Source organism: Meleagris gallopavo, chromosome 2, assembly GCF_000146605.3.
Source record: "Meleagris gallopavo isolate NT-WF06-2002-E0010 breed Aviagen turkey brand Nicholas breeding stock chromosome 2, Turkey_5.1, whole genome shotgun sequence".
In the NCBI taxonomy this organism is placed as follows: domain Eukaryota; kingdom Metazoa; phylum Chordata; class Aves; order Galliformes; family Phasianidae; genus Meleagris; species Meleagris gallopavo.
Window position 1 is genome coordinate 86,974,273 of NC_015012.2, and position 12,571 is coordinate 86,986,843.

The following is a 12,571-nucleotide window of genomic DNA, read 5'->3' on the forward strand; positions in this document are numbered from 1 at the left end:
TGCCGGGCGCAGCGCCAGCCCTTGTGTTGTGGGGCGGCGGGCGAGCTGCTCGGACATGCGGCATGCCTGGGGGCGGGCGGCACGGGCACACGGCGTGCCGAGGTGTGGAGGTGCTGTGCTCAGCGAGACGCTTGCGACCCATCTTGTGATGGCTTTTTGCTAGAGCGTTCGGGCTGTTCTGCCCGGGTGCACCTCCTCATTCAGGAACGAAGCCCTGTCACTGAGCTGCGTGGGGCTTTCCTCATTCAGGAACGAAGCCCTGCGTGCAGCTGTGTGTGTGTGCTTGTGAGATGGCATAGAGATGTCTTAAAACAGAAGTCGCTTTTAAATAAGCATGCACAGCTCCAGCTGGCTTCAGTAAGTGTCACGCATGCCTGTGGGAGTTTAACGCTTGCTTAACGCTGGGCTGCGGGGTACATGGCACCAACCTAGTGTGACCCTTGGGTGCGCTCCACATTTGGGATTTCTGAGCGAGGAGGAATGGTGCTGGGGTGTGAGTACTGTGAGGGGAGCAGACTGGGGGTGGTGTGCCGAGGTGCTGCACTGGGCGGCCTGGGAGGTGGTGGAGTCACTGTCCCTGGAGGTGTTCAAGAACTGTGTAGATGAGCGGCACTGAGCGACTCGGTTAGTGGGCATGGTGGGGATGGGATGGCAGATGGACTAGTGGTCTTATGGGTCTTATCCAACCTTAATGATTCCACACTCCCCCCTAATGCACCAGCGGTGTTTCAGTCCGTTTGTTGTTTTGGTCATGTTCGGCAGCAGAGCTGGAGTATCCAAGAGAGCTTCTTACAGGCTCAATGAAAATCAGTGGCTGTGAAAGGCAGAGGCTTAAAGGAATATCCCCAGTGTGGGATGGGAACCAGGGCTGCTGACAGCTGGAGTAACCAAAGCTGTTTACGTGAATGCTGAGTGAACGTGGCCTGAACACACGTTTATGCTATGCTGGTGTTGTCAGCAGTTTTCTGCTGTGCAGTGACTAATTGGGTGGGGGGACCCACAGACCCATGCCCCAGGAAGGGGGGTGGGGGGTAGGGAGATGGGCCTAAAAACAAAACAGAGGCAGTAAACTATAGGAGAAAACTAATTTGCTAAGTATAATAGCGGAATGCAAGATAACACAATATAATGCAATATGACTGGAATTGAAGCTAATAAATCAAATAAAATGAGAGAGAGAGTGTCCAAAACTGAAGGCCTTACTCTAGTGTTGAAGGCAATACAGCTACGGAGCACACATGCAGAGACAAGCAGTAAAAGAATGGGACAGTCTCCTGACTCATGAGCAGTTTTATCTTTCCCTCTAAACAAAAAAAAACCAAAATAGAACAGCAAAGTCTTCTGGGAGACGTAGTTCTTCTCTTCTGAGAACCAGGTAGGCAGAAATATCAACAGTGCACGGAACTGTAGCATTAGCTCTGTAATTCCCAGTGCAATTCATGATGCTATGATATGGAATACCAATAACGGAAATCATAAAACCATGACAGGTGTGCAGCCTGAAAACTAGCCAAAAAGAAACCGGTATTCCGGAGTGCCATCCTGACAGACTCTGTTCTCCTTAGTGAGCAGTAGAAAATGTGAGACTGGGTCTCCAACTAAATCTGCTCAGTCGTGGTTCCCCAAGGCAGTGTGGGGAGAGAAGCTGGTCCTGCTGCAAGGCAGCTCCTCCCACCTGTCCTACACACTCCCTCGTGTCAAAGGCAGGAGCACAGAGTCATGGAATTATTAAGGTTGGAAAAGACCTCATGTAATCCAACCATCAACCCGTCTCCACTGTGCTCACTGAGCTATGTCCCTCAGTGCCACGTTTACCTTTCCCTTGGAAACCTTCATCAGCTTCATTGCTATTCTTGAAGATGCTCTAGGTTGAAGCAGATTGCTTTTCTCATACGTGATGTGTAAAATTGGCCAAAGGTGTCTTGTCACTGTATTTCCTAACTTGTGTTTGTTTGTTCCTGTATTAGTGGGACTGATAGGCTTAGATAACTGAAAACAAAGAATCTTAGCAATATCCTGCAAATACGAAGTTGTGGTTCTGCACTGATAATGGTTACAGAGTTCAAACAATGTAATCCTTTTACAATAGTCATTTGGCTTTGTGAAATAAGGCAAGATTTTGGAATGCAGGCTTCAAAAGGCTGAAGTCACATGGCAGGAATGTTGCTGTCTTCTGAGAGCTGGAGAAAAAGAAAGCGGAGACCAGACTCAATGATAGCAGAAGAATTTTGTTTTATTCCAAATGTATGAATAATCAACATAGATCGCATTTGTTCTAAAGTAATGTAAAGATTAGGAAATGTTTGTAGCAGTTAGATTAGATAAGGGAATATAGACTATCTTTCTTTATGGATGATGTGTCCACTGCTAGAGACAGATCCATTCTTAGGAGTGCTGTACTGAAATGCATTTGGCATTATCTGATGTGAGCATAATGTTTTATCACATAAGCTGTGAGGCTTCATCTTCTGTTATCGTTACTAGTATGTGCCCTCAGGGCTAGCTACAAGCTTTCCATAAGGGGCCCTTAGCTTTAGTGAGCGAGTTGATTTGGGGAACAGTTACACCCAGATAAAAGCTGTCTGCTTCAGGTGGGGAACTGAAGCAGATATTTGATTCTAGCTTCCAAGGGCTGTTTCTTTGAGGAGAGAACGGGGTCTGCAAATGAGCAATCTTAGAAAGGTACAGAAATCAAGTGGATTATGTTCTGTGCTTTCAGACCAAAGGCTAAGTCTTGAAAACATGATTCCTGCAACTGTTGACACTGTCCTGAGTGCTCTGTATTTATGCTGCCACAGAAAGAACTGGTTACAGTCGGAGGAGAAACACTAAGGACTCAAATGCGCTTGCAGCTAAAGTATCCTCATCATGAATAGGTACACAACTATCAGACAGCTTGGTGATGGGACCTACGGCTCTGTCCTCCTAGGGAGAAGCATTGAATCTGGGGAGCTAATAGCCATTAAAAAGTAAGTATTTTCCTTTGTTACCTAGTGCTGGATGATTCCAGTTTTTCTTCTGTAATCTGCATCACCTGGTCGTGCACTGGCTCGAGCTCTCCAAATGCTGTATGACATGCATGCTTGCAGCTGAGCTCCGTTCCTCAAAACAAGTTCCTTGTATCCTCCCCAGCTCCAGCAGAAAATAAAAGGCTGAAATACATAGATATATTGTAATAGTGCTCAGCTACTACGTGCTGTCAGATGCATGTATATTGTTTAGACTGTTCTGCAATGCTGCTTTGGGAATCTGCACTCTCTTCCCCGCTGCATACATGGGGCATACATTTCATGGTCTAATTCCCAGTATCTTGCTAATACTGCAGTGGTAAAGAAAATGAGATCTGATGTATCAATTAACTTTTTATTCTCTTAATTATCAGTAGTTTCAGCTTATGTTTTTCTTAATAGTCTTGGAGAAATCTGCTTGATTTTTCTCATTTTTTCTCTGCTGCTTCGGTTATGACCTCAGTTTGTAAAAGACTTATTTGTCCTGGTTGTGGTAAGAGGCATTGTGCTGCAGTCACTTTCCTGAAATATCAGCCTTGACCCAGGGATGTACTTGTCAAAAGAGCTTTCAGTACAATGTTGTTTTGTATGAATAGTCAATGGTTGGCTTCAGCAAATTCCCTGTGCTGAGAATGTTTTACCTGCACCAAACCTTGCCAGAAACACTTTTGATTTTCATTTTACAGCATGGTAGAAACTCAAATATTTCAGAACATACCACAAACCAGTAGTTTGTCCTCTTACATTTGAATGCCAACCCATTATTAAGAGCAGAATTGTGAACTGGTGCCTGGCAGGACAAGATGTTAATTGCAAGAACACTGCTTACGCAAACAAAAATATAAAATTCTTCAAGAAATGAAGACCATGTCAGTATATTTAAAATATCCTGAGAACTGATTTCAAACTGAAAAATCACCAATTCCAATTGAATTCTGACAAAGACTCGGATCTTCAAAGGGTACCTCACTCCCTCTGAAATCCAGATTCAAGACAGTTATGTTGCTATGTATAATCTGTGCTGTTCTGTGTGTATGTACACTTACTGCTTTCATTCTGGTCTTCTGAAGGTATTGTTACCTGAAAGAGCTGATTCACATTCAAAATGTTTGAACATGTAAGATCGTACTTCACACATTAATACTTTGGACAGCTGTATTCTGGATAGAAAAGATCTGTCTTGTGGTTTGTTCCTGTTGAAGCAGGGTTGCTTGTGAGCTTGAAAGGAAAGGCAAAATTGGAAAAGCAGTTGGCGTGGTAGAGGAAACTAATAAGGGAGCAGTGGACACTGAAAAATAAGGAAATAAGGGGAAATTATATGTGTAAAAATTACAAAGAAATCAAAATATAGAGGAGAGGAACAAACAGAATATGAAATTGGAAAACCCGTGCCATGATCTAACTTGATTTTCAATAGATTTGTTTCAAAACTTAGTCTGACTCAATCATGACTTGTTCCCTTTGTTCTTTTTACCATTATGTTCTTCTCCACCAGATTGTCTATTAGAAAGAAAAATGATATATTCCAACTTGCTGAAGGCTCTTACATCTCTGCAAAAGGATACATATGCAAAATAGGGCATCCCATATAATGCTATCGCTTTAAAATTCTACTAGAATGTACTTTGTCTAAAAATCCAAAGTTTTTTTTGACAAAGGAGATGACGCCTTATATTTGGGTGGTGGATTTGGATTCCTGAGCTGTAATGAGACTTCTAGATCTAAGACTGTAGCTGATGTTGACCACATATTAATTGTTTTTCCCTCTACTGTTGTAGAATGAAGAGAAAGTTTTATTCCTGGGAGGAATGCATGAATCTTCGTGAAGTTAAGGTACTTGCTTCATTCAATGGCTGACTTATATTAAAAGATCCCTGACACATTTTTGGGTAACAACAAATTATTTCTACCTCTTTTGGCAAAAAGTCTCCCACAAAATTGCTGTAGAAGTTGTTGCTACAGTTCTGTTTCCTGCCTCTTTGCATTTGAGTGGGGTGACAGTAATGTTATGGAAGTACTGCAGTTTTAAGAAAAAAATGCATAACATTGTGCAGAGTTGCTTCCAATGAGAGTGGTAAGTGTGTGAGATAGCTTTCTTGTCATAAAACCTGGAGTTGGTTGGTGTGTTTTGTGGAGCTAGACGACACCTGGTCTTCACTCAGCTGTAAGCTTTGTATATGCAGCTGCTTTTGTCTGGATAATTGGTTTGGAGACAGTCCTGTAGCATAAAATTCTGATGTTATGGGTATGTTTTTAAGGTCTCCCTTAATTTCTGGGCTTTGCAAACTCTTGCAAACATGCCTAGGTTGTTCTTCCAGTATGATGCATTTTCTTCTAGTACAACTAGTAGTGTTGCTACTGCAAGAATGGATGTCCAACAAAAAATCTAGAAAGAAGAGAGGATGAAGAACCAACAATGATTTCCAGGGTTATATTTAGTCCTGAGTCTAACCTGACTGTCATCAGTGCAAGTGATGCAAATTCTGCCAGTGGGAAGCTACATATACAGAAAATACCATTGTTTTGGTATCTACTGTGCTGCCAAACAGCTGGCTTACGGGTGACCAGCCGTGCATTAGACTGATGTGTGTATACACTTCAGGTAATAATATTTGAAAACTTAGTCTTTGATCTCATAGCTGTCTGATTATTTAAATTTTTAAAGTTTTGAAGCCAAGTCTCCTACATCAGTGAAATTATCTTTTTGTTTCTGTTTGAGTAAGACCCTTGTAAAATCCTGTTTGTGTTTTCTGCTTCCAGTCTTTGAAGAAACTAAACCATGCCAATGTAGTAAAGCTGAAAGAAGTTATCAGGGAAAATGATCATCTCTATTTTGTGTTTGAGTACATGAAGGAAAATCTTTATCAGTTAATGAAAGAAAGGTATGTAAAAATATCACCTGCTCTTAATTACTTGTGTAATGTGCTCATTATTTTTAACGCCTCTGCTGTTTTTTAGAGGAGTTTGGATCTTTTGCTTATGCTTAGATCTCTATGCCTCAAGTCTATGTGATACAGCAGGAGCTATGGCTTTCCCCTTTGATCATATCTCAGGCAGTTTAAGGAGAGTTTCCTGTGTCTCTTCTCAGTTTAGCCTGGTAGATAAATTGGATACTCTTTTGAAAATTAGGAACTGAGGACATTTAATGTCCCTCAGACTGAAGAGGCATTAAACTTCTGATTTCTAGATAAGTACTCTAGCTGGCAATGATTTTGTATTAGGGACAGGTACTCCCTACCCTTCTGATTTGTCTTTCTCAAATAAATGAATAATAAGTGATTGAAATAGTAACTGTGAAAGGTCTAATTGTGGATTGCTTCTAGGAATCTTCTTTCTTTTTTTTTTTTTTTTTTGCCTTGCAGTTTTGTCTGACATATTCAGAAGATTGACTATTTTGTCTGTCAGTTTTCCCATAATCTTCTACCTCTTTGATAAAGTCTTAATTTTATCCTTTAGACCATGATAGGATCCTCCAGAGGACAATCTGGGGGTAAAATAGCTTTCTGCTTTGAATCATTCTGAAGAAGCCATTTTCGTCCTGTGACTTCAGAATAAGCCAGTGAGAGGGCTTATTATCATTATACTGTATCTCTGTGAATATTTAATCAATACTTAATAAAATACCTTTTCAAAGATAGAAATACTTACTGTGCATGCACAGGTGTAGAACAACTTTCACTAAATTGTGCACATAGATGTAGGTGCTGATCTTTAATTACATGAAATAACAAAGCTTGAGAAAATAATTCTAGTGCCTAAGATACAGACCAGTGATCTCTGTCATTGTCACAGAAATTCTTAGAAATGCTGAATATAGGCTATCTCCTTGTGAAAACCAAAAAGGCAGATGTCTGTGAAAGTATGCAGTACACCACGTTCTTTGCAGTTTAGCTGGCTCTCAGACTGGTCAGATATGTCATTCGTAAAGATCTGATTGATCAGATTTATTTTCTTCAATCTTTGAGTTACTGTTTCTGTGTAAGGAATGTAGAGAATTTTTCTTTCTGTTGTAATTTGAAAAAATAAGAAAGGCTGAAAAGTTGGCTGTAGGAGCAGATCTCACTTCCAAAATATGTGATGATCATTCTTTAGAGGAAGCAAGCTCAGGAAATTCAGTAAGGCCAGACCATCTTCTTTTACTCTTATGGCCAATTTTTTTCCTCTCCCCTTCCTCCCAAACCGTCTGTACAATGTTTCCTGATGTGCAGAAGCAGCTGATACAGAGCTGCTTAATCTTAATCTTCTGTTGGTGAAAGGATCCATCATTAAACTGCCTGCTATGGCTGATCTAGGCTAAATATCATGAGAAGAGCCTCTTGTTTTTGCTGGTAGCAGATTGTGAAAGTGCCATGCAAGTTTTCATGGAGCAATAAACTACCAGAGAGTGCTTAGAGTGTATCTAGGAGTTTTACTGTTATTATTACCTTTTCTCTTTGGTTCATAAGAAACATAAGTTAATATGTAAACTTAATTATTAACATTTGTTTTCTTTTTGTCTTATAGAAACAAACTGTTTCCTGAAGCTACAGTTAGGAATATTATGTATCAGATCCTGCAAGGGCTTGCATTTATCCATAAACATGGTAAGCAATGTTTTAGCTGTAAATACTTTGAGTTAGAATGAGATAACCTCTGTGAGGTTTTTGTTTGTTTCAGTGAGTACAAATACATTACTAACTTTCATTAAAGGGAGTGATCAGAAGAGTACTCTCTTACTGCTCTCTTCAAATACCTGAAAGGGGCTTACAGTGAGAGTGGGGTTGGTCTCTTCTCACTGGTGACAGGTGACAGGACAAAGGGAAATAGCCTTAAGTTGTGTCAGGGAGGCTTAGGTTGGATATCAGGAAAAACTTCTTTGTTTCTGGTTGTTAAGCACTGGAATAGGCTCCCCAGGAAGGTGGTTGAGTCACCATCCCTGGATGTGTTTAAAAACTATTTTGATGTGGTGCTCAGGGACGTGATTTAGCAGAGGGTTGTTAGAGTTAGGGTAGGATGGTTAGGTTGTGGTTGGACTTGATGATCTTTGAGGTCTTTTCCAGTCTTAGCTATTCTGTGATTCCATGAGTGGCACTAAACTAGAAATTGGTGTTACAGAGAATAGAGGGCAGGTATCCATATTTTATAGCTGCTTGATGTTGCATTTTGGAGGCTTGCTTAGTTTCTTTTCTATAGATTTCCACATTCTGTAGTGGGCAGCTAGCCGCCTTCTATAACTTGTCTGATGTGAATGGCCATAGTCCTGATAGATTTAGAGGTCATCTGAGATTGAGAATAAAGGATATCTTACTGTTTATTATTTGCTGAATGCAGGGAGCTCTATAAAAAGAGAAAAATACACTGATATCCACTGCCTGATAGGTTGATGAGTATCAGTGCTTGCAGACTATTAAAAAGTTCTCAGATGGGGAAAAAAAACCAGGCTTCAAAGTACAAAAATCAACTCCAATTTCAATTTCTATTTTTTAAAAAAGCTTTGAAGTAAAAAGTTTTAATCACTTCCTTGCACACTTTCCATCATAATTAGAATAAAGCTAGCATTAAAATAGTATTTGTTATTTTTTTAAAGGAAGAGTCACCTGAAATGGAGTTACCTGACTGAGTGCTCACAATTGTTATAGAATAGTTGATTAGTTCTCCATAAACTGTTATGTTATCTGTTATGTTAACTTATGTTAACTATGTATAGTTAACTGATATGTTAACTGTTATCTGTTCTCCATAAACAATCATTATGCTGACTGGCTTTCTTGGGCATTGAAGACATTCAGCTCTGTGTGGCGCTATTCAAGCTTCAGCAATAAGAATTAAAACAGCGTAGGTGGAAAATAAAGGTGACAGCTGGGTGTGGCATTGCAATGCACGTCAATATTTCATTTGAATTTTAGGATTCTTTCACAGAGATTTAAAACCCGAAAACCTCCTTTGCATGGGACCAGAACTTGTGAAAATAGCAGACTTTGGCTTAGCCCGAGAAATCCGATCTAGACCTCCTTACACCGATTATGTATCCACAAGATGGTAAGTGCCAGTATTTCTTGATGTTGTGGGAATCTGCAGGTCTTAAAATGAAGCTCGTAAATAAGCAGTGTAACATTTGCAGAATATAATACCACTCTTGATTCATCCTCTTGGTGAAACTTTTATTTAAGCTGAGCATTATTCAAAAAGCTTCAGGTGGTGCAAGGTGGTTTGCAGATAGCACCACAGCAGGAACTGAAGGGGATCTGATGACACAGGTGGGATGTGTAGGAATGCTGCATGTCAGGAAGACATAAGAGAACTTAAAGGGCTTACATAGTTTTGTTTTTTTTAATTATTTTTTCTAGGAAAAAAAGACAGGAACTTTTAAAGTCATGTTTGCTGTTAACTGGAAAGAACAAAAAGCTGAGTGGTTTTGTATATGACTGCTCTTGAATTGTGTTGATGGTTGCCATTTGTTTCTCTCTTTTCCTCTCTTTCAGGTACAGGGCTCCTGAAGTCCTTCTGAGATCCACCAGCTATAGCTCTCCAATAGATATTTGGGCTGTTGGTTGTATAATGGCAGAAGTTTACACACTGAGGCCTCTCTTCCCAGGCGCCAGTGAAATTGATACAATATTCAAAATTTGCCAAGTTCTGGGGACACCAAAGAAGGTAGGTACAGTAACATTCCACTCTGCAGTAATGATCTACAATACATAATAATTTTACTTGACTTTACACTTACTGCATAATCATGATGTAGTTTTACTGTAAAAACTGATGTGTAGAGGAGAAGTATACTCCTGAATAGCAAACAAAGTCATTAGACTGTGATTCATCTTGAAATTGAAATTTCATTGGTTCTTGCATTTCAATTTATGCTTTAAGAGGATAAAAAAACCATAGCAAACTCCTATGTTCTGTTCACATTTGTGGCTTTGACATGATCAGACATAAAGCCCTTACTTCCCACTAGAGCTTGGAGGTGAAAATGTTTAGTGAAACCTTCAAAATGTTTTAGCTGGCCACAGAATGGCTGGTTGCAGCCTGTAACTGATTGGAGAATATATGCTATTGATTTTAGGTGCTATGATATTTTACACTTGAATTTTCTTTGTGTTTGGAAATCTCATTCTCCCAGAATGACTGGCCTGAAGGCTACCAGCTTTCATCCTCCATGAATTTTCGCTGGCCTCAGTGTGTACCTAACAACTTAAAAACCCTCATACCTAATGCTAGCAGTGAGGCAGTGCAACTGATGAGAGACATGCTGCAGTGGGACCCCAAAAAGCGGCCAACAGCTAGCCAGGTTTGATTTTGTTTTCTTGCTCATTTCTGCATATGACTCTTCTTTCCATTGCAAGTCACTGTGTATAGGCAGATACTCAACAGTTGCTCAAGAATGCTGTTCTTGGAAGGGAAAAGGGCAGAAGCCAAGAACAGTTTCCAAGACAAAAAGGAGTAATTAAAAGGAAGTTGTTAATCTGTTGCATGCAGCATCAGGTGCACGAGGTGTGTCCTCAATGATCAAATGTGTGAGTGCTGTGTATGTACACCTAAATGAAGTATAACCCAGCCACAGTGAATTACAGAGTGAAGGCTGTGATGCTGCACTTTCATTGCTATTGGTAGGTGTCGCAGAATCACAGAGTGGCTGATGTTGGCAGGAGCCTCTTGGTCTGTCTGCTCCAACCTTCCTGCTCTGCAGGGCCGCCCAGAGCAGGTTGCATAGACCATGTCCGTACAGCTTTTGGTTGTCTCCAAGGATGGAGACTCCTCCATAACTTCTCTGTACCAGTGCTCAGTCACTCTCACAGTGAAGTATTTCCAGCACCTGCTGTTTTCTACTCCCGAAAAAGGGCAATAAAATTTGTGCAGTCCCATAGAGCAAGAGTAAGTTAGAAACTGTGGATTTCTAAATTGGCTCCTAACATTTTCATTATGTTTTAGGCACTTCGATATCCGTACTTCCAGGTTGGACATGCTTTAGGCCTTCAGGAACTGACGAGACCAAAGGAACTGCATGATAAATCATCTCTGCATATTAAGCCTGTCCCTCCTGCACAACCTCCTTCAAAATCCCACGCCCGCATTTCTTCACGGCCATTTCAGCAAAGCCAGACTTCTCAACATTTGGTCTATCCATGTAAGACAGACAACTCTGGGGCTGATCACAGTAAATATTTACAGGAGGACAAGTCGAACCAAGTTTTCCTGCCTGCAATTCACAATAAGGTTCCTCAGCAGGTAAAGTTCGTCTAGCATATAGATTTTCCTTAATGATGTTTTTTTTTTTCTTGTTCTCTTGCATAAGATTCTTATACTGTGCTAAAGGTATGGGAAATGGGGGAAAAAAACAGCAGCAATAACTTGCTGTCATAAACTGGAGGTTAGTATGTTGAAATCAAAATCTAATTCTGATTACTGTAAAACAAGCAAGTTGATTTCTCATTTCAAAGCATTTTATGTTCCCCTTCGTGGAGTAGGGTATTTAAAGGATGATTTTACATGATCTACAGGAGTCAGAATATTAATGGGTTTGATTCCATAGAAAAAAGTATTGAACTAAATGGTATTGAATTGAGATGGTGAGCTGTCACCTTAGTCCATTTAAGTCTTCCAGATTACATGACCAGGACAGCTAGTCTGTTCGAGCTTCTGTACTTGCCATGGAAGACAACAGGTTCTTCTTTCAGAATAAGAACTTGCCATTTCTTCTGTTAAAGAAGACCAATTAGGTGACTAAAGAAGGGTAAATGCTTCTTGCAAGCAGTTGGTCTTTACTAAAGGCTGTCTGTACTGGCCATTTACTGATTTGCACAAAGTTCAATTGTACAAATGCAGTTAAGTGGCTGAGGAGACACAATTTTTTATCTGCACAGTGCCACAAGTAAAATATATTTTATAAATGTCTAGGTAAGGACTTGTGAAAACATGAATGTAATTGTGGTTTGGTACTCCCAAGACAGATCAAGAAATAAAAATCAAGAGTGAGCTAGTTTTTCTGAAGCTGTATAATGAAAGATAAGTAGAATTGGAAATGAGACCTAAGAAATTTATGCTTCTGTCAGTGTAAGATATTATGATAAAAGATAAAAGATATTATGATAATAAGATAAAATGGAGACGATAAGTAGTGATGTCTACAGGCTACAGATTGTGTTCTTAGCAAGCTTAATAAAGGCTAGATTTCTGCTACAGCTCTGCTACCAATCCTGTCCTTTAAGACAGGAAAAAAGATGCTTTGGTCTTATCACCTGGTTCGTGTTGTAAGTGTGTGAGGTTTTGTTTTGTCTTGTTTTCCAATCACTGTAATAGAAAGCATCTACTGGGACTGAGAACATAAATGGTGAACTTAAACCAAAAGCTAGGCGAAGGTGGGGACATCTTGCTAGGCCAGTGAAGAATTCTGAAGAGTGGGATGACTTGGAAGACCTTGATTTCAGTTCTTCTGTCACAAGGGTTGACTTGAAAAACAAAAAGAGGCAGAATGATGAAACTACTTGTAGGTAAGTTGGGTTTCGTTATATTTGAACTTATTTCCTTACATTTCACATCATTTTTCATTTTTCTTTTTTTTCATTTTTCTTTTTTTTCATTTT

The 12,571-nt window shown here is 40.0% G+C and overlaps 1 protein-coding gene across 2 annotated transcripts; it reads left to right on the top strand.

Annotated features, from left to right (window-relative positions):
* Positions 1-2,699: 2,699 nt before the first annotated feature.
* On the top strand, positions 2,700-12,500 carry CILK1 (ciliogenesis associated kinase 1). Of its 2 annotated transcripts, none has more exons than XM_010707803.3 (9): positions 2,700-2,969; positions 4,787-4,841; positions 5,769-5,890; positions 7,512-7,591; positions 8,894-9,026; positions 9,470-9,641; positions 10,111-10,278; positions 10,920-11,216; positions 12,288-12,500. In XM_010707803.3, exons 1-9 carry the CDS (start codon positions 2,869-2,871, stop codon positions 12,480-12,482), a joined length of 1,323 nt encoding a protein of 440 aa, XP_010706105.1. In that variant the 5' UTR covers positions 2,700-2,868; the 3' UTR covers positions 12,483-12,500. The 2 variants fall into 2 exon arrangements, with proteins under 2 accessions (XP_010706105.1, XP_010706106.1); XM_010707804.3 differs by lacking the exon at positions 2,700-2,969 and adding an exon at positions 5,347-5,610 and having other exon boundaries at positions 4,796-4,841.
* Positions 12,501-12,571: the final 71 nt, after the last annotated feature.

Bases quoted from the DNA above. Each gene is read 5' to 3' on its own strand.
- CILK1 (XM_010707803.3), top strand. From the start codon at position 2,869: ATGAATAGGTACACAACTATCAGACAGCTTGGTGATGGGACCTACGGC. The intron at 7,592-8,893 runs GTAAGCAATGTT...TTTGAATTTTAG, and splicing joins TGCATTTATCCATAAACATG to GATTCTTTCACAGAGATTTA. The intron at 10,279-10,919 runs GTTTGATTTTGT...ATTATGTTTTAG, and splicing joins AGCGGCCAACAGCTAGCCAG to GCACTTCGATATCCGTACTT.